This window comes from Bicyclus anynana, chromosome 6 (assembly GCF_947172395.1).
Source record: "Bicyclus anynana chromosome 6, ilBicAnyn1.1, whole genome shotgun sequence".
NCBI lineage: Eukaryota > Metazoa > Arthropoda > Insecta > Lepidoptera > Nymphalidae > Bicyclus > Bicyclus anynana.
The window spans coordinates 3,415,449-3,441,858 of NC_069088.1; the positions used below are offsets into that span (position 1 = coordinate 3,415,449).

At 35.6% G+C, this 26,410-nt stretch overlaps 1 protein-coding gene across 1 annotated transcript in view; it reads right to left on the minus strand.

Annotated features, from left to right (window-relative positions):
• Positions 1-26,410, minus strand: part of LOC112053346 (hemicentin-1-like) — a 248,203-nt gene that overhangs the window by 138,452 nt on the left and 83,341 nt on the right. The window contains exon 2 of the mRNA XM_052881914.1: positions 12,618-12,778. Within this exon, the coding sequence (XP_052737874.1) occupies positions 12,618-12,696 (79 nt within the window). The 5' untranslated portion in view covers positions 12,697-12,778. The remainder of the gene's footprint in view (positions 1-12,617; positions 12,779-26,410) is intronic.

Genomic DNA, 26,410 nt, shown 5'->3' on the forward strand with positions numbered 1-26,410 from the left:
AGTACGACACATGAGCACGTCATCATTAACAACCCATACTCGGCTCACTGTTGAGCACGAGTCTCAGAATGAGAGGGCCTTGGCTAATAATCCACCACGCTGGCCTAATGCGGATTGGCAGACTACAAAATTTTTAGGTATGCAGGTTTCACGATCACGGTGTTTTTCCTTCACCGTTTATGACACGCGATATAGAAATTCTTAAAAAGCATATGTGTATAACTCAAAAGTTGGAGGTGCATGCCCCGGACCGGATTCAAACCTACGCCCTCCGAATCGAAAGTAGAGATCATATCCACTGGGCTACCACGATCTATGAGTATATGTTATGTTAATAAGTTAAGTTAAAATGTGTATTTGCAATTGCCTCGTTAGTTTAGTGGTAAGCGTATGTGGCTTTGAATCACAGGGACCTAGGTTTGATTCCTGGGTGGGCTTGTAAAATATTAAGTTTTTAGTTCTTGTGCGAATTTTTTGGTAAATTTTTCATCCCGGATTTGAGAAGTCAATGGTGTTACACCCCCGTGCCTCGGAAAGCATATACGAGTAAAGTTTTCTGTATCTATAAACGAGCTAAGCTTCTGGTATTTTTTTCCCGGGATCTATACTAATACTATAAAGAGGTGAAGTTTATAGTGATAATCTCTGGATGTACAGAACTGATTTTGTAAAATCTTTTACCACTAGAAAGTCACGTTATTTATGAGTAATAACGGCTATATTTTATCACCGTATTCTTAAGGGCACGGGAACGCAGGGTGTCTGCTAGTTTAATATAAAGTAGATAACAAAACTTACGACACTTATAATCAGAAGGTGGTGAAACCGACCTTTATACTTGTAAATACATAAATATACAAAGAAAACACAGTGGAAGTGAAAAGATAAAAGAAAAACATTTTGCACAACACAAAAAAGCGTACTCCTTGTGCATTATCAAAGCGCGCATACCGCCAAGTTCAAAGGTTTACATTCCTCGCATCCGACAAAATTCCTCGCCAGATTTAACTACACCATTATTTAACTTTCAACCCCGACGCCACCTCTTCTTTTCATTTGATTTTAACAATTTAAGGGTGTTTTGAAAGACAACCGATGTGTTAAAAAATAAACAACTCATTTTGATTATTATTTAAATAGGTAGTATGATACCTTGGAGAAAGATATAGGGCTGACATGAAGACAAAAATATAAAAAGCTCATATTTTACAATTTGTGTTATAATTTTATTTTATGTATTTTTGGAACACCCTGTTTAATACACAGCATCATATTTTTAATCCATGTATCATTAAATATAAATCTATACTAATATTATAAAGCTGAAGAGTTTGTTTGTTTGTTTGATTGAACGCGCTAATCTCAGGAACTACTGGACCAATTTGAAAAATTCTTTCAGTTTTAGATAGCCCATTTATCGAGGAAGGCTATATATTATCTCCGTATTCCTACGAGAACGGGAACCACGCAGGTGAAAACGCGCGGCGCCAGCTAGTAAAATAATAATTCAGTGAAAACCAATTTAGTCTATATTGTTAAAATACAATTACTTACCCTTCATACTTTACGTTGTCAATATAAAGTAAATTTTTTACGTTGTCAATATAAAGGGGTATTTTTACCCCTTTATATTGACAACGTTACACTTCAATGGTGACGCTTAGAATTCTATAAAGATAAAAATCCTATTTCTCTAAAAGGCAGCTTAATCGCACCAATCTTCCATCCTAATGCCTTTTCCCATTTACTGTTAATATAATTGTAAAGGCATTGAGTTTATTAATGTGAATGTTCGCTTTGTATTTTGTTTCAGGTTTTAGCTTTTGCCTGATTAAAGTCGTTTCCATTTCGGAGATTAGAATGACTTTCGGACAGTTAGTGAAAAATTACGGTAACGCAAACCGTTGCTCATTAATGTAAATATTTCTAATATTGTGAGAGGATTGTCAAAGTAATTGTTTTTAGCTTTTATTTTAATGAATAAATATAGTTTATTAATTTACTAGCGGACGCCCGCGACTTGGATTTTAATTTTTTACAAATCCCTCGGGAACCATGGATTTTTCAGGGATAAAAAATAGCATATGTGTTAATCCATGCTATAATATATCTCAATACTAAATTTCAGCTAGTTCAGTTCAGGAATCGAGGCGTGAAAGAGTAACAAACATTCATTTCATCAAAATCATCAGTTTTCGCAAATCTCGAGAAACCATAAAATTTTTCGGGATAAAAAGTAGCTTAAGTGGTTATTCAGAGTAAAATCTATTTCCATTCCAAAGGACATGGCCGAAAAATGACATTGCGTTTACACGTACTTAGCTAGTGTATTTATATAATAAAAATAGAAAGATGAATTAACACATAATTCTTAACCTCTCTGAACTTCTCAGTTTTTAATTAAAAATAAAAAGATTGCAATATGAATTCGTCCACATCCAATGCTTCTGTCCAAAGAATACTCGCGCTAATTTTAAGAACTACTGGTCCGATTTGAAAAATTCTTTCAGTGTTAGATAGCCCATTTATCGAGGAAGGTTATGACATATATATGAACGGGAACCAGGCGGGTGAAACCGCGCGGCGTCAGCTAGTAATCAAAATAAAATCCATACCATGCCTAAAGGACTTAGGTGTAGTATCGTGTAAATAACTACATACACATCAATTTTTTTATATGTTTATACGTCTGGTTATATAGAGAGCAACCAATTCATGATATTAATGAAGCACTATAAAACCTTTTAAAAAAATAATGTGATTTAAACAAGCTCATAGGTATTTTAGCACTGTACTGCTAAACATGTAACAATTATTTGTAGGTAGGCGTTATAGATAATAATAAACGAAGATGTACCTACCTTTTTTTTGCCACATAGAGATCTACAGGTAGTTAACGTACTACACCGCTAAATCGCTTGGGGATACGTCTCGTCGTCTCAATAATTAGCCACTACTAATACACCTATCTACCACCAGATCAGAACTTCAGGCCTATTTTGTATATACATTTTAGTGGTTTTAGTAGGTCACATTTTAAGCGGTGGATATTTTTCTCGGTGTACGATTCTGAATAATTCGATAAAAATGTGGCCTACTATTACTTAATCCATGTCAGGTTACCGTAATAATTCTCAACATCTGTATGATATTGTGAAGCGTCATAAGTGCTTTACTATCAGAATAATTATTTATTTATACTATAAATAAATAATTATTCTTACTTATAAATCTTGCAATACCTAGAGCTCGTCATTATTTGGAAGACGAGCCTACGACGGTCAGCGGTCAGCGAGCCAGCGCGGTTCACCATTTTGCAATGCAACATAGTACATAGGAGCGGACGTTTCGCGCGAAATAAACATAACATGTTTAAGTCTAGTCTGTTGTAATGACAACATTTGCGAGTTTAATATTTATAGTAATTTAATATACACATTTTTAGCATTATAAAATACCAAATATCATTTGTGTAAATTGAAATTAGTAACTCATACAAAAATCGGCCATGTCCTTTCAGCCAAATATTTATTTCTATTTTTATTATTTTTTTATTACATTTTTTTTAACTGTGCGATTACCGGTGTAAGAATATGGGCGCTCCATAACTTCCCGTGGATGTCATGTCAACTAAGAGAAAACGTCACAATATGACAGATTAAACGGTAATAGTGTTACCCACATTCCGACAAAGGGCCCACTGCCAATGAGGTGCCCATTGAACCGAAAGGTGGCTGTTAAAAAAACCCACCTTACTAAGAATTCCCAAGGAGGGTTAACGTCAGGCAGGCGGCCGGTTATAAAATCACTAGCCAAAAAATAGTCTAGTAAAAATCTGTCAAAACAAAATTTACATATTTTTCCGACCCCATTTAAGTGGGATAAGGGAAAGGAAATGATGATGATTATTATTTTTTTTTATTTTAATTATATGTTTTTCTATAACGTCTAATCCTTTAATAAATTTCCCTTTAAGCCTTTATAAAAAACTCAATTATTATGTTTAAATTCCTGAAAGAAAATCCTTTGAAAATTATAATACCAATTTAATTACAAAGTAATAAACAGGACGATGTCTAACATCGCTAATAAGCCTCCAACAATAGAACTACGTTTTAATTAACAGCCTAACCCGACTAGACCGCAAAGCTTCGTGCCTTCCCCACCGACCAACGGTAAATAAACGTTTGCATTAGCCCATAATGTTTTATTTTGATCACTAGGGCGTAAAAGTCGTATAACGCCACGTAACAGTGTTTGCTTAGCACAGTTTACTCAGACTAACAGAATATTAAGTACTTACGTGTTTTCATAATCTTGTTGACATTTTACAGACAGACTGGCAGGCAAACAAATACATAGACTAAAGGATAGGGAACCGTATTTTTAGGTGCGGAACCATCACGAAATCTCGTAAACCGCTTGACGCAAAAATTTGAAATTTCGCAGGGAGGTGGTTTATAACGTTCAGTAGACGTCTGTTCAACGGAACGGAACGAAAAAACGGAATTTGCGAGACGGCTAGATAGAAGAGCAGACATAACCGCGGGCGTACGCTTGTAATTAATAAAACAGAGCTCCATATATGGGCAACATATTAAATAATATAAAAAAATTATACAAATTATATAAATTAATTATACAAAATATTATATAAAATATAAAATTACCATACTAAAAAAAGGTTATCGTTTAAAATCAATAAATTGTATTGTTTGATATAAAAACGAACTTATTATTATTTTTTTATATTCTTTACAAGTTAGCCCTTGACTAGAATCTCACCTGATGGTAAGTGATTATGCAGTCTCAGACGAAAGCGGGCTAACTTGTAAGGAGGAGGATGAAAATCCACACTCCTTTCGGTTTCTACACGACATCGTACCGGAACGCTAAAACGCTTGGCAGTACGTCTTTGCTAGTAGCCGTGGCTAGTTACCACCCTACCAGGTAACTAGCCACGGCCGAAGCCTCCTAACAGCCAGACCTGGACCAATTAAGAAAATCTCAATCTGCATCCGGGGATACCACTGCGCCACAGAGGCCGTCAAAACTCTACCCACCAGTTTACACTTCAAAAATATTTATTATGATAATTTTATATTATACGAGTATATTTTATTGTCCCATAAAACTGTAAGTGCCGTGAATGATAGTACCAACGTGTTTATAAGAAACATAGAGCCAGCTACTTCTAGTTCTGTGTCAGATAAACATTATTGAAGTGCTTAAGCCTCTGAGACCTTCGTTATCAACCCATATTCGGCTCACTACTGAGCTTGAGTCTCCTCTCAGAATGAGAGGGGTTAGGCCAATAGTCCACCACGCTGGCCCAATGCGGATTGGCAGACTTCACACACGCAGAGAATTGAGAAAATTTACTTTATTTCCTCGCGATGTTTTCCTTCACCGTTTGAGACACGTGATTTTTAATTTCTTAAAATGCACACAACTGAAAAGTTGGAGGTGCATGCCCCGGACCGGATTTGAACCCACACCCGGTATCGGAGGCAAAGGTTATATCCACTGGGCTATCACGGCAATAGTACAATGTATAATAGTACAATTATTAATGGCTACCACGCCTTAATAATATTAAAAAAAGCGAAAGTCAAAATGTTTGTAACACTTTTAGCTCTAAAGTTTTACAAACACATTTTCAAAGATACAGAAAAGACTATAGCTTTTATTTACCAACAAATACTGTTTCCGAAGGCTTACAAAATATTAATAATATTGGAATGCTATTCCGATATAACGCCGCGTAGGTACCATGAGTATGACTAGAATAAGCTTATAACATCTTTCAAGTAAGCTCTCTTCCATCTTAGATTTCATGTTAACTTAACGTCAGGAGAGATTGCTGTTAGGTTAGCCTCACCTAGTTAGCTATCGTTGAAGGGCTAGAGAGCGTTCCAACATATAAGAATTACAAACAAACAATAATGGGAGCCGTGATAGCCCAGTGGACATGACATCTGCCTCCGTTTCCGGTTCGGGGCATGCACCTCCAACTTTTCAGTTGTGTGCATTTTAAGAAATTAAATATCACGTGTCTCAAACGGTGAAGGAAAACATCGTAAGGAAACCTGCATACCAGAGAATTTTCTTAATTCTCTGCGTGTGTGAAGTCTGCTAGTCCGCATTGGGCCAGCGTGGCGGACTATTAGCCTAACCTCTCTCATTCTGAGAGGAAACTCGAGTTCGGAAGTTAGCCGAATATGAGTTATGATTAATAAAGAAAGACTAAAGATTGAATACACTTGATCCAAATACAGGCTGCTTAATTTCCATTGCATTTAGATACAGAAGAGATTAAGCAAACGACGTTCACAGCGGCTGTGTACCAAGGAATAATATTGTAAAGTTATGAATAGCGTTGTTAATCCGGATTTATGTCGTCACAAGATATGTAGGGCGATCACCGGCTCTTACACTACAAAGGCGGGTAAGCAACGCTCGAGTAATCTACTAGATATTCCACGCTACATCGTAATAAACCTGGCTATACTTTAAAAATGTTATCCCACTAGTCTTTAGCCGTAAAAATGAGAAAATGCTCGGTAGATGATTTCATAAAACGCAATATTGGTATACTTTAAATTATACTACAACCTAAATTTTAAAAATGTACTCTGTAGCATTACTTGTAGTATCACCCAAGTCTTTGTAACCAGAGAGACATAGGTTCGATTCCCGTCCATTTAAAATAACTACAGTAATAATTTCATAATTTTTAAGTGTGTGTCTGTTGTTGAGTATTAAATATACCAAAAATGAGAGCTTAGAGTGCATTGTCACTCAACATCAGATGAAATCGCAGACAGAAGCTTAACTTGTGGATTAGAAAATAAAATTTAGTTGACAGCCTTGTCACTTTCCGATTCTAAAGCTAGACTAGACAGTCCTTCTTAGTAAATTTTAATGGCTCAGGTCTACCTCCTTAAAAGAGACCCGTCACGCTAGTTCTATGCGGGTTGGTGGAATACCATGATAATGTTCGATTTTTAACGTACTTTCCTCTATATTTTCACATGATTCAAACCCAGAAGCTCATGATCCTCAAGCAGATAAGCTTACTGACCAGCGAGACATTTGATCAATAATCTATACTAATATTATAAAGCTAAAGAGTTTGTTTGTTTGTTTGATTGTTTGATTGAACGCGCTAATCTCAGGAACTACTGGTCCAATTTGAAAAATTATTTCAGTGTTAGATAGCCCATTTATCAAGGAAGGCTATAGGCTATATAATATCCCCGTATTCCTACGGAAACGGGAACCACGCGGGTGAAACCGCGCGGCGTCAGCTAGTATTCTAATATAATAATTGTCATTATTATCATAAACATCCTTATTAGCATAATAATCCTAAACATAATCCAGTAAATACACAGCAAGAACGCACTGCAACAATCACGCTAATGAAAACAAGCTACGGTATCTACTTGTAAATATTCAGCGACAATCAACAATTAGATCGTGACACACTGCTCTACAGTTTGGAAAGCAAAAATAACGATTATATTATAAATTACACTTTAACATCATCCTAACTAATATTAGAAATTCAAATGTTCGTTTCTTTTGTTTATTTTGTTACGGTTTTACGGTTAAATCTATTATTTTATTATGCAAGTTACAATATCAGCGAGTATAATTTATGTATATTTCATCAACATAGGCTATATTTCATCCTCGTATTCCTGTGGAAAAGGAAATGCGGGTAAAACCACAGTAGTTCAGCTAGTATAGAGTATTTAAGTAAGAGTAAATTTAGCTATCCAAGTATATGACTCCATCACAGTTCCAAAAATACTGAGCTGCCAATCGTTTCTTCAAGTTAAGATCAATTTGTCAGATTTTAATAACTTCTTATAAATCTTTTCTAGTTATTTATCTTTATCATTCAAGTTGATTTAAAACCCTCTTGAACCTACCAATGCTAGCATAAACTTATATAATTTTGTCTCTGTTTAAGCTGCAGCTATTTGATTCCTTTTATACAGATTTACATACGCGCGAAACCCGTTAATGATGTGGTTACATAATCTTTTATAGGAATAAAGCTTTAAATTATTGAAATAATTTATAAAATCATCATTTAATATTAAACATCGTTGACTAGAAAACCATTAACAACACACATTTAATAAAATATGTACATAAAATACCTAATTAAGATAGTAAAAGCAAACCTAATTTTCAATTTATTTGCAGAATAAAATACAGTGCAGCAATAGTGCTAATGAAAACAGGCCACGAGAACGGACACTTAGTACGGTAGTCAGTAATAAATATTCAACGGTACCTGAAACATACAGCTGCCTAGATTATCAAGCAATTTTGGCCACGGTAAAAGTAAAATTGAATTTATTTCAATAGAAACATATAACTTAATTTTGTATCGTTCATAGATTATGTTGTACCTGGAAATGGCGATATATTAAAGTCTCTCAGGTTATATCTATACTAATATTATAAAGCTGAAGAGTTTGTTTGTTTGTTTGATTGAACGCGCTAATCACAGAAACTACTGGTCCGATTTGAAAAATTCTTTCAGTGTTAGATAGCTCATTTATCGAGGAAGGCTATAGGCTATATATTATCCCCATATTCCTACAGGAACAGGAACCAGCGGCGTCCGCTAGTAGTTTGTACTCTGAGAGACTTTAATACGACTTTAGTATGCCCGTAAAAATCTAACCCAATAATTACCTACACTGAAACCAAATGTGTAGGAATTTGTTGTGGTTGTATGCCGTAAGGAATCTTCAGAGAGCCTAGTGGCTCGATACTGTAACGATCGCGTTAACGTAAACGCCAATTTCTAACGAATTGAAACAGCGCCATCTAGTGGCACTACTGCACAACTGTTTTAATTCACACACACACACTTCACACCGATTGACGAAATTGGGCTTTAGACGTGAAGCGTGTAGCGGAGCAGTTGAAGGCCTCCGTGCGCAGTGGTATGCGCGGTGGATTTACAAGACGGAGGTCCTGGGTTCGATCCCCGGCTGGGCAGATTGAGATTTTCTTAATTGGTCCAGGTCTGACTGGTGGGAGGCTTCGGCCGTGGCTAGTTACCACCCTACCGGCAAAGACATACCGCCAAGCGATTTAGCGTTCCGGTACGATGCCGTGTAGAAACCGAAAGGGGTGTGGATTTTCATCCTCCTCCTAACAAGTTAGCCCGCTTCCTTCTTAGACTGCATCATCACTTACCATCAGGTGAGATTGTAGTCAAGGGCTAACTTGTAAAAGATTAAAAGGATAAAAAAAAAGAAGGGCTACTTTTTCCAATCGGTGTGAATGACGACCTAAAGAATGCTTGAACATTTTCCGTTTGGTCTGAATTTACCCTTTTTCGGAGATAAGCAAATAGTCCGGTCAAAGTAGACATTGATCCTTGCTTAAGTTTCCAAGAAGCTAGAAAATCAACATGAATGTTTGGGCCAACATTTTAACGAAATTGTGAACATTCCTCAAGCATACGTAAGTTCTCTTTGTAGAGAACATAAATTTAGTTTACCTTAGTTTGCAAAAAATAAAGATTCTCAGTAAAACGAAAACTATTTTATTAGATAACTGATAATTTTTGTCTAAGCTATCTATATAAAGTTTGTGCGAGTTTGTGTGTGTATTAGTTTGGATAATCTCTGGGTCTACAGAAACCATTGTAAAAAATGTTTTACCAATAGAAAGACACGATAATTGTGAGTGTCCTAGGCTATATTATGGTTTTATGAGAACGAGAACTTCTGGATAAATCCGCGATACGTCATTTAGTTTTATATACAAAGGAAGCGAAATGGAAAGAATATAACATTTCAAAGTCGATTATTTGAAGTTAGTTAGGGTCAGGGATTTCTACGTAGCAGACGTCATCCATCTGCCAGTTGTATACATTTCTTATTTCGTATGTATCTTTTTAAAAAATAACACGTGCTTCGACTAAAAAATTCAACATCAAAACACTTTGCAGCATTGAGCAGTAACACGTAAGTGGTTAAAAACTTTACGTAACTTCTCCGTAATTTAAAACTCTTTTAATTTACAATAATAATGATTGTCATGTGTTATCATTGCGCAACGTAAAAAATAAAACGGCCCAACATATCCGCGACTTTAATAAATGTTACCATAAAACAAAAAAAACGTTGTATATATTTTATATCTCCACGTGCAGGCTGTAACGTTTCGGTGTACGTCCCCGCATTTCTAAGGGTGCCTCTCCACTGGCGACAGCGAGATTGCAAAGCGAGGATTGTGAAACCCCAAAACGATCGCGCCAACTTTATTACCCCTGACGCTTGTAGAGAACCTATCATAACTTTATTATGAAAATGTTCTATAATTTACAATCCATAATACAAGTAACTCTTTCACGAGTAAAATGGTACATTATCGACGAGTAGCATAGTTAATATTTTATCCTCGTATTCTTATGAAAACGGAAACTATCTGCTTGTAATATTAGAAATGTGAAAGTTGGTTTTTCACGGCTAAGACATTAAACCGATTTTGAATTTTGTTTTGGTACAGAAGTATATTGGAAAAGAACATTCGACTACATACTTTTTGTCGCTTGTTATCGTTATAAAGGGAGAGAAAACAATATTTCTAGCTGATGGAGTCGTCGATGTCGGCTAGTTAAATCTACATAATATCTTTTTGATTTGTTAGTCAACCATTTTCATCCAATAACCAGCTCAGTGAAGGTCGACTCATACTTGTATATTGTGATCCTAGAATATAAGGTCCTCGTTCTCTGGAGACTATGTTAAGCCGTCCGTCCGTAACTTAAGTTTTTTAAAGTAAATATTTCTTATTGTTATCAACTTAAAAGTAGGTAGGTTTATTAGGTAGGTTTAGGTTTAGTCACACTGGTTTCGAATGCACAAGTGGAAAGGCACCCTAAGGCTTACAGTAAAGCTGTGTGTCAACGCAAAATAAAACGGGTGGCCTACTTTGTACCACGTAATTAAATGAGTACGCCGCTTTTATATTGCACGATAAAGTTCATGCTGATAACGACACGCATACGATTAACGTATACAAAAAGGTTATAGTGCTTTAATGACTCTTATAAAAGCTTTAGTATATTATGGGGCTCTTAAAAAGCTTTGGTATTAAGTTTGCAAGAAACCTAATTGAGATTCTAACATCAACGATAAAAATATCTACAAGACGACTACAGACTAACCGATGACCCGTGGTTTCACACGCGTAGTTGTCGTTCCCTTGAGACGTGAGGACGCCCGCGACTTCGTCCGCGTGGCTTGCACGTGGTGGTTAATCCAAAATAAAATCTATTTCCATTCCAAATTTCAGCCAAATCGGTTCAGTAGTTGCGGCGTTAAAGAGTAACAAACATACAAACTTTCACGTTTATAATATTAGTAGAATGACATTCACAAATAACATGGCTTTATAGTGATGAAAGAATTTTCAAAATCGGTAGTTAAATCCAGAGATTGCCCGCTACAATACCATAGACTACCTTTTGATAATATTAGCATAGATATCTCAAATAAATAGCATTGCATAAACAGAGTTAGAAACATGCGAAACAAATTTATGAAAAGCGGGTTGCAGGGAGTCGCTGGATGCTGGTGGACCGTTTTATTTGGAAGTCGATGCAAAAGTCCTATGTCCAGCAGTGGACTTTCATCGGTTGATAATGATTATTATTATACGCTGGTCCAGGGTAATACAACTCTGGCAGACAATAATTAATGATCAAAAGATTAACACCATAATCACTGGTTGCGTAATTTGTGCTTTAATTATAAACCAGGCATGTCAATTACATATCCCTGCCATACTACATGTAATGCTATAGATATATTGTATCATCAGCAATTAGAAATGATTACTTCTCTTGTATTATGAACAACTAATAAGGAACATAATATTACATTTACGTTTGCCTCAGACGACCTAAATACCACCACCACCAGAGGAAATAAATGCAAAGTTGCTATAGTCATCTAGAATATACAACTACGGAAAATAACGCTAAATATCAAGTAATTTAATAGTGTTGAAGATCAAATAACCAAGAACCCAAACAAATAAAAAAAAAATTAATAATTAAATGACAGTCATCATCATTATCAACCCATATTCGGCTTACTGCTGAGCTTGAGTCTCCTCTAAGAATGAAAGGGGATAAGCCAATAGTCCACCACGCTGGCCCAATGCGGATTGGCAGACTTCACATACGCAGAGAATTAAGAAAATTCTCTGGTATGCAGGTTTCCTCACGATTTTTTCTTTCACCGTTTGAAACACGTGATATTTAATTTCTTAAAATGCACATAACTGAAAAGTTGGAGGTGCATGCCCCGGACCGGATTCGAACCCAACTCCAGAATGAGAGGCAGAGGTCACATCCACTGGGCTATCACGGTTTAGTCGCACGCTGGCTGCTATTGATAATTTTTTGAATGAAAAAGTCGATTTATAGCCAGCGTAGATCCAATCTAAAATTCTTGATAACCAAGCTCGGTAACCGAGCTATGGATCAATAATTTTGGATTACCGATTAATAATATATAGTAAAATATAGGTGAAATTCTCATCAAAGTTTAAATTATAAAGCAACTGACCTGCTATATTGAAGCTGCCGATGAGTAAAGTCCACAGGGAGAGCACTCGGGTAGAGCTCGGCCGAGGTGAACACTCCATTTTATACTTCTTAATTATTATTACTGCACTTCACTGATTTCTGATTACATTTTCACCGTTATTTTCTTTCTGTTATTAAAATCTGAAACGAACAAAAGCCATGTTATTAATTATCCCAGCGATGACTTTATATATATTTTATTAATAACGTATTTGTTACGTCATATGTATTTATTTTTGTTTTATTGTAAGTGACATAAATATACTGAAATATTAAACATGACAAGAATAATGGACATTTTGTAAGCGCGTACTCTCTCTCTCTCTCAGACTTCATCATCATCAATATTTTATATTCATTTCCAATTGGGCTTAGTTAACAAGCACTTTCGAAACGTCAGGTATTAATATTATAAGATGATAGTGATAATAATAAGTCGAAAACTTAAAATTAAATTTATGGTGTCAACGTCATTAGTAACCTTTATTCGAAAGTAAAGCAACTATTGCTTTACTTTCGACTATAGACATTAATTTTTTTAGTGAATCTCTCAATAGCAGCCCAAAATTCGTCGCTGCTACAAACACTATTACCCTAAAGATTATATTTAACTGATGTGTCATGTCGTGACGCATCAGACCAGAATCGGTATCATACATTTTGTATGGAAACGTTTACACTCATGTGTTGTGACATGTTGTGCTGACTTCTGATGTGCATACACAATTTATGATACCGATTCCTTTTTGATACGTTACGACACGTCAGACAAATATAATTCCGCCTTAAGCCCACTACCCAGCAACGGAGCAGTAGATATATTCTCAATCCCTTGTCCAGTAAAGACGCCTGGCTCTGTACGCCACGCCTGGATCATTAAAACCAAGTGTAAGGGCCAGGCTTAATAGAAACACAAATTTTTCTTTGTGTAAAATCGGGAACGTATATGGTGAGGCGCTTGGTGTAAAAGTCGTTTGTACATTTAAAAGGCTGTCAAAGTATGACGTATGGTGTCACCATATACGCTGCGTTTTTGCCTCTTTATTGTAAGACACAGATTAAATAATAAGAATGGTATTTGCGTCACTAACACCAAGTAATAGCCGTAATAGAGCCGTGATAGCCCAGTGGATATGACCTCTGCCTCCGATTCCGGAGGGTGTGGGTTCGTATCCGGCCCGGGGCATGCACCTCCAACTTTTCAGTTGTGTGCATTTTAAGAAATTAAATATCACGTGTCTCAATTGGTGAAGGAAAACATCGTGAGGAAACCTGCATACCAGAGAATTATCTTAATTCTCTGCGTGTGTGAAGTCTGCCAATTCGCATTGGGCCAGCGTGGTGGACTATTGGCCTAACCCCTCTCATTCTGAGAGGAGACTCGAGCTCAGCAGTGAGCCGAATATGGGTTGAGAATGATGATGATGATGATGATGAACACCAAGTAATAATGATTTCCTCATTTTATTTATTCAACAACAGTTTAATTATTCCCAAAAGAACGAGTACATAAATCGGAAACTTCCACGAATACATCACGGTATCACAGCCTTAATTGGCCGGTTTCAAATACAGCTGCTTATAATTGATTGCCTCCTTAATTTCACGATTTTGTAAGACCATTAACTCGACTTAATAGATAAGCTGAAGGCTGTTTGCGATCAATCTTCATATTTCCCGAACAACAACTGACAACAAGCATTCGTCTCGCTAAGTGCTGCAAGTGATTCGGTTTCTTCGTAGATATTTTGTTTTTTAGGGTTCTGTGCCCCAAAAGGAAAAATCTGAACAGATTCCTTACAGTACAGGGTACAGAACCCTTATAAGATCACTATCTGTCTGTATGTCTGTCAAGACCATTTATTCCGTGAATGTGTAGAGGAGGTATCAAATTTAAATTTAAATCGTTTACACAGGTCTACGGTCCAATGTGCAAAAGATACGGCCGTTTATTCTGAAAAAAAACACATATTTCTAACAAAACTCCTAAGACTTCCAGTTACTGATTTGGTAAATAACGTCGTTATAGATCACAAGTACTAAAAAATCACAAAACATTTGTAATATAATCTTGAAAAACAGGAATTACATATTTTTAGTTGTAATGTGTCAACGTAATGTTATGTGTCAACGCCCACTGATGATGTGGAAAAGCGTCGCTCGAGTGGTCTACTATACTATACAGAGGAAAAGTTTGTGTGTGGTATTGTAGGAGGTAATCTCTAGATATACTAAATCGATTCTTAAAATTCTTTCACCACTAGAAAGCCACGTTATTTGTAAGTGTCAAAGACTCTTTTTTAACCCCGTATTTTTACGAGAATAAGAACCGGTAATGAAACCGCGGTGCGTTAGATTAAATAAAAAGGTCTATTCAATGCACATTAGTGCCAGGAATATGGAATATGGATTTTCCGAAATAAAATATAACCTATTTTACTCCAATACTCTAAAAACTCCAAAAAAAAATTAAAACTCCAAGGTCCATTACTACTGTACCAAGATTCATGTAAATCGATTCAGTGGTTAAGCCATGAAAAGGTTTTCATTGAGAAGAGCATCCGTTCCATCCAGAGATTCCATTCGCATTTATTATATTAGTATGAATACTACACACTCATATAAGGTACAGTCATCATCATCATTATCAACCCATATTCGGCTCACTGCTGAGCTCGAGTCTCCTCTCAGAATGAGAGGGGTTAGGCCAATAGTCCACCACTTGTCAGACTTCACACACGCAGAGAATTATGAAAATTCTCTGGTATGCAGGTTTCCTCACGATGTTTTTCCTTCACCGTTTTGAGACGCGTGATATTTAATTTCTTAAGGCACAGTAATTTAGTTTAATTGTCCAAACCTTTTAACATTGATAACAAAAGACGTTGGTGCGAAAATTCAAAATACTCAAGCCGATGAGCCACTAAATGAAAAGCGATTATTATCGCCTCCTTCGGGACTCTCTGAGACTTCAATTATTTATTATTACGTTATTTTAGGTAAGTTAATCTATATTAAAGTGCCCAAGGTATATTAACTTAAAGTGAAATTGTAAGCGTTGGTGTTACAATATTCAGAATATTATTTTCATATAATATCTATCTTCAATATACGTATTCTAAGAAGTAACAAATTTTTCAAAGACGTACACAAAAGCTATTTTATAAAACATATTAAACCGTCATATTAATATACCATGCTATTGTTATCTTTCATATAAAAAAATTTCAATTTCATTATCATAATAAATGTTTTTTTTTCAAGAAAATCTAATTATAGAGACGCTGATTTTTTTTTTATTTAGCATCATTGTCTTTGACCATTGGCTTAGACTGGCTATATTACTACACAAGTTAAAATTTTAAATTTTGAAAATCCTGCGAAGGTCATGACATTTACTAGAATAACGAGATATACTTTTATTCCAGTAACTCTTTCCATCATATCATAAAAATTCAAATGGTGTTGCAATATGTGAGCTTTCAATGAAGAAAAACGCATGGAAATCAGTCCATCCGTTTAAGAGTTCGATGCCACAGACAGACACACACACAGACAGATAGACAACTTATAACACCCTTTTTTTGTTGCATCGTGTTTGAAATACCCTACATTAATTGGAAAAAGTGTTTATACAGTGCTGGACCGATATTTTACCCGATTTGACTGATTAACATAACAAAGCTGATAACCACCTCCAGGATTGGATTTCAAAGTAAAAAACTCCATCAAAAACGATTCATCCGTTTGAGTGCTACGCACATACAGACGTCAACGTCAAACTAATAACACCCCTCTACTTTTGTCGGGGTTCGGTGGTTAAAAAAAGGCTTACCGGCTGTGCCCAGATGGATACCCGAATGGATGAGGCGAATAAAGCTAACATTAACGAAAAGCACATACGTAAACTTTGTGGATAGGTACTTATGTATGTATTCATAATTATCTACACATTATCAGGAATTACAACTATTCTCTCCATACGAGCTAACGATACAAACTATTTTTAATAAATAAGATCACGCTGGTATTTTAATTTACAAGAAGTGACGAAGAAGAAATTTCCCCGAAGCGGTTTTACTCGTATGAGTATGATGCACGATATATTAAGGATAGGGTTTCACCAACAAGGTTTTTAATGTCTTTATTAAACAAAATACAAAGCTGCACTATCAACTACTCTTAATGGTAATATATATCCGGTGTAATAACAGATTTTGTAGCTAAAAATATAATTTAATCAACTGGAACTTCTACTTATATTTACATCGAGAAAAAAAAAGGTTCGCAAAATAAATGCTGTTCTTAATGAAGAAATATAAGGGCTTGTGTCAATTAGTTACAACAGTATAATAAATCAAAAATAATTAATCGCATTTAAGCACTGTGGGGACACGGATTAGCGGCAGCCGTAAGGAAATAAAATTTAATTTTCGAAATTTATGCCTAATTTTGTAATATAAACTAAAGAATTTTCATTTTTGTTTTGCCCCTTTAGTCGGTAGGAGAGAGGAATAAAGACCCGATTGTGTAGTCAGAAAATGGATAGTATATTCTAGAAATTTGTAAATATAATATTTTTTCACGTATGTACATTTTTCAGTTAGATAACATAAATTTATCTTCATATTTTTATACTTTAAGCATTTTTGATAACAAGCAATGTCTTCAAGTCATTTTTTCAAGTTATTTTTTTTTAATTTTCAAAAAATCACATCAAACTTGTTCACAGTAAAATAATTCCTTAATAAGTCGATATCCGAGTCCGATTCTCACTTGACCGGTTTTTATATACTTGTAATAATATAAAATGTTAGGATACTTAGCAAAATATTAACGTAGAAAATCATTTTAAGTAACGTTTTATTAACAAAGTAGGTTCTAACATTAAATTTATAATGATATTTCGCTTGGAAATAGCTTCATTTTGTAGCCCCCATTAAAATTTTCACTTAGGTTATCATAAACGGCTGGTCCAGACCTATTATCTGGGGAACAAAGTACATTATTGTATATCGGTGCTATTCAAAATAAACCCGCACTCCATGTTTTAAGCGTTGGCGGAATAAATACTTCATGTACGACTTATTGCAATTGACTCACAACTATAGAGCAGTTATCATCAAGTGCAAAATGAATGCTTTCAAATTACAATATCATGCTATCAATTCTATATATTAATGCGATTATTTTTAATTTAAATAAAGGCAATAAGGTAGGCACACTTGCGTCATCAACCCATATTCGGCTCACTGCTGAGCTCGAGTCTCCTCTCAGAATGAGAAGGCTTAGGCCAATAGTCCACCACGCTGGCCCAATGCGGATTGGCAGACTTCACACACGCAGAGAATTAAGATAATTCTCTGGTATGCAGGTTTCCTCACGATGTTTTCCTTCACCGATTGAGACACGTGATATTTAATTTCTTAAAATGCACACAACTGAAAAGTTGGAGGTGCATGCCCCGGACCGGATTCGAACCCACACCCTCCGGAATCGGAGGCAGAGGTCATATCCACTGGGCTATCACAGCTCTTATCAGGCACACTTGCAGTCATCTATAATAGTGTCGTGGTGGGGATAGAGACGTGTTTTCGTCGTATTAGTTTTAATATACTCGTAATAGCTTTAATTTCATATCTCCAACTTTATTTATTCTCTTAAAACGATGTAATAAATAGTTAATGTAAATCGGTAAATAAACGTGAGTTGATTTTGCTTTTGATTGCTTTGGCAACGCTTGTAATATATAACCCATGGAAGTTTTTTAACGTCCGTTAAAAAACTCTCGTGGGAATGAGGGCTAGTTGTTGGTTGCTAGGTTATTATTATCATTATTTGTCTTAGGCCAGTAGTAAATAGTTTTTTTAGTATTGTAGTTTTTAGTACAATTGTGTATGCCTAGTTTATAAGTTATAGCAATAAGTATGGCAATAAAGTTCTTATGAGTATCATTAGACCAACGGGACAGTTAAATTTATGTTTAGCCCACATTATTTTTTTTTTTTAATTCTTGACTACAATTTCACCTGATGGTAAGTGATGATGCAATCTAAGATGGCAGCGGGCTAACTTGTTAGGAGTAGGATGAAAATCCACACCCTTTCCGGTTTCTACACAACATTGCACCGGAACGTTAAATCGCTTGGCGGTACGGCTTGTCAGCCGAAGCCTCCCACCAGCCAGGCCTGGACCAATTAAGAAAATTTCAATCGACCCAGCTGGGGATCGAACCCAGGACCTCCGCCTTGTGAATCCACCGAGCATACCACTGCGCCACGGGGGCCATCAAAATTATTATTTCTAACTATTTATAGTGTATAGTATTTATAGTGTACAGTAACTCCAAAACATCAATCCGAAACTCACTCCCTCTGGAAACTTATGATTTCAAAACCACACGACCTTGGTGCCGACCGTTTCCGCAACTTATTAAGTATTTCCATCACACCCACTCTCCGCTAAGTGCACCCTGGAGCCACAGTTGGGAGAATACACTTTTTTTTGAATTTTTAAATTCCCCTTAATGTTCCCGCAAAGTAATCTTGAAAGATTTCCTCCCCCTTATGTTATTTGCGTCTACATTATTCAATAACGTGCTCGGAAGATTAAATTTTTATCTGTTCACAAGACGTCATTTTTTTCCTCAATGCTTATAAAAGCCGAAATTGTATGAGAAAGGGATTTTCTTTGGTGCTTTGTTCCCATATTTATTTATTTATTATTGCGAATGGTCGCACGCATTAATATATTAATATGTCGGCGCGAGTGAGTTATTTCATTGGTCGGCTCGTGTCGTGATGAGTGAAAATAGTACGATCCTAGGATCCTAGGTATTATAGGTAGGAGTAGTGGGAGATACAGTGCAGGCGACCGCTCGGGCGGTCTAGCTCATTCTTGTCGTAGCGTTCGATCCGTCTACACCTTTGTTAAATAATAATTCCTTTATGTGTTGATATGGGATAGGTGGCGAGAGTGACATAAGTGGAAAAGGGGAGTGTTTGTTAACAGTCAAAGGCGCCCTTAACCCTACACACATCGTTCACAAGTGCGTGACTCCACTCAAGGTCATTCTCTGCCACTCAGGCTTTATTGGTAACATTCTTAATGGGAAATGTTAGACCTGACAGACTTTCATTCCATAATTGTGTTTTGCAGACAGCCGCTTCTGATTTCAAACCCTTTTTCTCCGACAAATATGAAATTTCATAAATAATAATAATAATAAAAATTACAGCCGTTTCTATAAGCTAAAAATCACTAATTTACGTCGTCATAGTAAATTAATTACTATATTAGTATTATTATGCCAGGATAAAAAGTAAATATCTTCTATAAAAAAATCCAGATTTTAACTGAGTAAAACTTAATACAAAATTTAATCATGTACAAACGTAAAATACGTCATAGAATTTCAAACTAAATGGAAAATAAAATATTCTAAGGCGCTTTGTAAAGGATATCAAAGAGAACTTATCAGGGTCTCTGACTGATATTACTCACTCAATTATACGAGTTGGTTGGATTGCAAAGAAATTGAAGTTTGCTCCCAGTTTTATCAGGTTTCAGACAAAGGCAGAGGAAATTCCTCGGTTAACTGGCCTTCAAAGACAAACAAGATAACTACGATAACATTAATATAGTTCAACCAAGCCTATCAATGCATCGTCAATATTATCGCTGACGCCGCGTGATTTTACCCGCGTGGTTCCCGTTCCCGTAGGAAAACGGAAATAATATATAGCTTATAGCCTTCCTCGATAAATGGGCTATCTAACACTGAACAAGCGGGTTGCAGGGAGCCACTGGATGCTCGCGGCTCGAGACCGTTTTGTTTGGAAGTCCATGCAAGAGGCCTATGTGCAGCTGTGGACGACCATCGGCTGTTAAGACGATGATGAATAAACTGTATCAAATTTTCCAAGGCACTTTAGTTATCGACATTGGAGGAGAGTCTAAGCTCCGCCCCTATAGCCAAGTGGCATGCCGATTCTCTTTCTACGATCGCAAACGCTTCGAAAACCAGAAAAATGTATGGGAATGACAGATCTTGATCACGTGACCTGTCAATAGTAAATGTCATTCAGTGTGTCGTTAAAATAGGATGATAATTATGTCACAACCACGTGTTAGCTAAAATCTGCATCTCGGAATGTCTGCGGATGTTAGACGATCTTTTGTGTAGGACATATTGTTCTTTTGTAGGTACTCAGCGAGGCTTTACATTAGATAAGTGAAAACCTCGCTGAGTACATCATGCCGTTGATAGATGGGTTTAAGCCATTACTTAATATACATATTTATCTTTAAATTGTTGTTTGTTTGTTTAGGTAATTAATTTAGATTACTTTAGTTTTAAATAATGTAAATGGTTATAAATGATGAATAAATAAAAATATTAAATTTCTTATATAATATAATATACCTTGTAGGACAGGGTAGGTTAGGGTAGGTGGGAGTAGGGTAGGGTAAGTATAGGGTGCGAGTAAGGTAGATTAGGGGAGGGTTTCACAATGCAATTTTTACAATAGTTCTTTTATGCAAGACTATTATTATTAAGTTAAGTATTATACTTTGCATACTATTAGCGGTTCAAGTAGTTTTTAAAATAGAAATTAAAAACAAAGTTTACGAACGTCAACCCAGAAATCCATTAGGAAAATTATAAAACGGAAACAAAGGCAGATTAAAACCCGTAGCTAAAATAAAAATAAAAATTTGGACACCTGTACAAAAGCGAAAGCATTAGGATAGAAAAAACAACGAGCCTTTCATTTAGAATTATCTCGAATTCAATCTCTTTATGGGTGACGGCTATCTGTGCATTTAATCCACTTTCTCTTTTTTATCTTAGAACAAGGAAAAAGGGCAAAAGGTTAGCGTCTTTGTCCGTTACCCTTGATAATAGGGTGACCTTTCGTCTCTACGTTTAATTCCCGGTATACATTCTTCTAGTTGCTAGGTACTGTACAACTTGATTTCAGCAAGTTACGTTACTCAAAGTGTTAGATTGCCATGCTTTAGAGAGATTTAGATTGCCATCTCCATCGGTGATCAAAATTAACATCTATAAAAGTGGTCATTCAAGAACAAGATACAAGCCCGCCAATCCGCATTGAAGCAGCATGTGATTATGATTTATGATGATAAACTATTTACAATAGTTTATCATACTTTATTAACGCGAGAGATTGTATAGATGTTCGTATGGACGTTTGTTTGGATATTTGTTACTCTTTAACGCCGCAACTACTGAACCGATTTGGCTGAAATTTTGAATGAAAATAGATTTTGGTCTGAATTAACACATATACTTTTCATCCCGGAAAATCTATGGTCCCCGAGGGATTTGTGAAAAACAAAATTTCACGCGGACGAAGTCGCGGGCGACCTCTAGTTTTGAAAAAATTGGTTTGTGTTTTTGTATCGTATAAATAACTATAATCATAACTATGTTTTCTCAACACAATTATTTCAAAATCACAGATAGACATCTTAAATTCACATAAATGTAGTGTAGAGTTTGTTTATTAATTGTAATAGTATGTAATCTGTTATATCTGAACTTTTTATAAGTAGGGCCGGAACGGACGGTGTGTACCTACACCGTCCGTTCCGGCCCTAGCCTTATATCTTCCTACCTGTGAATTCACCATAGAGCAGATTTCATTAAATTTAATGGAGGGTGGAGTAATTGGAGTCGTCTGACTTATTTTATTTATACATACTGTGCTTTTGAGTTCGCTCCCATACCTTATAATAATAATTAATTTCGCAAAGTTATACATAAGGTTTCAGAGTCGAAACTGATTAATAATATGTGGGTTAATTTGAAATATATTTTTGATTATAATTTATACTTTGTTACAATATTTTATTTTTATAAAAAATACTCGACATGAAATGAAAATAAACGAAATGACACTCGCTTTTACTCTTCTGTATTATTTATTATATAGATTATAATAATATCAACCTATTAACTTCCTGCTATTTCCTGCGATTTGCAGAACTAAAGTGAAATAGGCGGGCACTAGTCTCGAAGAGTCGATGGACATTCAGGTTCCAAATCGACCCCACTACTGTTGCCATAAACAAATGGTAGACGCACCTTACAGGTGGCAATGCTTTATGCATTTCCAAATTAACCTGAATTTGGAAATGCATAAAGCATTCAATCAAGCAGGCAATGGTATGAATTTTGACTATAATAATTGATTCAGCTTGCGAAGCTGAAGTGGCAATGTGAGGGGCACATAGTTCTAAGAGCCGATGTACGTTGGGGTTAAAAAGTGCTGGAATGGCGACCCCGCACTAGAAAGCAAAGTGTTGGTCGACCCCCCACCAGGTGGACTGACGACATCAAGCGAGTCCCAGAGATTCGCTGGATGCAGGTGGCTCAGTATCGTGATATAGTTTGGAGGTCCCTACAAAAGGCCTATGTCCTTCAGTGGACGTCCATCGGCTGATATGATGAATTGATTAAACGCGATGTTCATACTTGTATTCCAAATGTGACTTTCCTATGTAAAAGCTTATATTAAAAGGCACTTTTTTACAATTACGTTTATTGTAAACTGCTGAGAATACTGTCAGAAAAATGTCCTCAGCTTTTTAGTATTTTGTTTTCACTTTTCCGCAAAAGTATAATTTATTTTCCAACGATTTCATTATACGTTCCTCATAAAACAGCGATGTTATACGAAATGCGTATAAGACTTTACTCGTACTTACCTTGATGAATTCAAGCAAACATTTGACGTTGAAGAAATTATTAAGGCAACTTGCTCCAAGTCATTTTCGTTCCCTGAATATACGTTGTATTATGAGTTTGCCGTAAAAAGAGCACTGGCAAACAGTCACTTTTAAATTAATATTTTTAGTTAGGGCATTGGGTTAAAGGAATGTCATATAAACTTTAAAATAGGAAAATGGGCTTAAAGAATGTTCTATGAACTTCAAACAACAACTTGACTATGATATAACCTTATGAAATAAAACACTATGTATTTTTCTGATTGTAATTGTTGTAATTGGTGGTCTATAATACAAAGCCATACCATGCCTTGTTTGTTTGGATGTTTGTTAATGCCGCTACTACTAAAGAGATTTGGCCGAAATTTACATAGGCTACCTTTCATCCAGAAAAAAACCATGATTCCCGCGGGATTTGTGAAAAAAATAATTCCACTCGGACGAAATCGCGGGCGTTCGCTAGTATGTCTATAATTCTCTACTAATATGTATAAATTTAAAAACGTTTTTTTTTATTTTACGTTATAATCCCATTACATCCCATACAGGCAATCTATTAATAGCCAAAGTTAATTTATGAGTAGGTACAGTGTACACAGCACAACGATCACGGTGTCACTATCATACTCGTACAAACCTGTAACAACAAACACAGGACTAAAACGATAACATTTACATGACTACGTAAGACACAGCCGTCAATGTTCATTTTACGTGACACTATATATATTATATTATGAATCATCCATTTAGAATATCTTGTGACGTAAACCATGGGGAATGAACGTTGTCTTACTATTGAAACAATTAATTAAGCGCAAACATTGAGCGAGCATTTTGTCAACGCAGTATAAGGTAAAGCAGCTAGGCAAAATTAATTAGTTTGTCTTTCGCCTAATAATATAAACGTAATTTACGCAGGTAATATTATTACGTGAGTTATATATAACTTCACTAATGAAAATTAAATTTGAACACGCTGTGTTGAATTATACGGCCGTGAAATTTAAGCTTGCTAACGCGCATAATTACTTACTAGGAATATTAAATATATTATCTAGCATATTTATCATCTGTAGTGATATTATGACGAGGTTTAATAATTACTTATACATAGAAACAGTAGAATTCCGCTATTCTATGGATTCCTAATTAACGACAGTATTAATTAATACCTAATTAGTGTTTCGTTCCTTCATAAATAAACAAAACAATATTTTAATCTAAGGAGCTTATCGTAGGGTTGCTTATTTATAATTAAAAAAGCGAACCTTTTCTCAATTTTAGGGACAACTTATACCATTTTTTATAACAATTAAGTGACTATATTGTAGCTCTTCAATATAATTACATTGTATATTAAAAGTAGCTTAGAGTGTTATCACGATAGTTTTTTTTTTTAACAAAATATTTTAAATGTATAAAAGTGAAAGGTTACACGAAATTTTGAAAACCGTTTGACGTACAAAGATGTAATTTGGCAGGCAGGTAAATTAGGGGGTAGGATTTTTAAGGAGGTGGACGAAGTCGCGGGTATCTGCTAGTTAAAATTATAACATTGTCAAATAATTCTACAGATCCTATTTTGTTGAATTATTTACTATTATTATAGGATAAGGTTGGCTCACACAGTTTTTATACTGGTTTACCTAGGCTGTGCCACACTTAACCGCGACGTAAGATGTTGTCAATTAAGCGAGGGCTGTAACGCAAATATAAGTTATCGCGCGATTCTCATACGAAAACGCGACTCGGCACCTGCGGTTGACAGCCCAATTAGTTGAAGCAGTGCCAAGAGCACTTCCTTGCATCCTTGTATTGATATTAATCCTTTGACGTTCATAGCAGTCTACCATTGCTCAAGTGACATGTGTGATTCGCTCAAGATATCCATGTTATGAAGGAAGCATGACTTATCACAACTTTTCTTTTGCATATTATTATTTATTGCTTCATTGGATTATATACCTTTGGATTATTCATCATGATCATCATCAGCCGATAGACATCTACTGCTGGATATAGGCCTCTTGCCATGCAATCTATGTCAGTGACTTTGATTCGCCTGCGGATCTCCTCATTTCTAAATCGATCACGCAGAGAAACTCCAACCATAGCGCGCTCCATCGCGATCATTGCACACATATAAATTAGTAAAGCAATAAGGTGTTTTGTAGAAAGAGTTGATATCATGACACCGAACAATTCTCGAGTTGATAAGTCGATATATTTGATATGTATCTTATGTTTAATTGTTTGTTATGCGAGAGTATTCCGCTAAAGATTTTGAAATTATCTAACCGGTCATCAGTATCCCATACCAGTTTTATTAGAAAAGCAGGGAAGGTGATTGTATGAATGGCAACAGAATATTCCTCGCTAATATTTAAAGAAATCGAATATGAGGAAACCCGTATGGTTAATAATATTAAAATAAATTCGAATGTAAGTTGTATGTAAGTATGAGTTGTTACTCCAAAACTTTTTATAATACTTATTATTACTATACACTTATTATTATATTTCTTTAACTAGCATACTTTACAAATTATGAATTTATTCAGGAGAACATTACAAGAATTATCTTTGTACTACATAATCGTACAAATTAGCACCTAGACGGAGAGCCAGCAACAGCCAGACCTTCGTCATTTTATGAAAGCTGAAAGTACGGTGTCCAACAATGGAGTTTGGACCGTGGTAGCTCTGGAAGGACCCTGGTTTTAAAGATCCAGGTCCTCAACCGTCTAAGTATAAAGTGTAATTATTGTTTGTACATTTTCATCGGCATAATATGAAAAATTTATTTTCCTAGAAACATGGACATTCCAACGAACTTTCAAAGCCATCACGGTCCAAACTCTATAATTGACTACCGTACTTACTTATGGTAGGAGCATGAGCTGACCAACTTTCAGCTTTTATAAAATGAGGAAGGTCTGGGGTTGACGGGCTCTTAGGCTACTCGTCAAAGGATAAAAATTCCAGATGTACTCGTAAATGTAGGTAGATACTAAA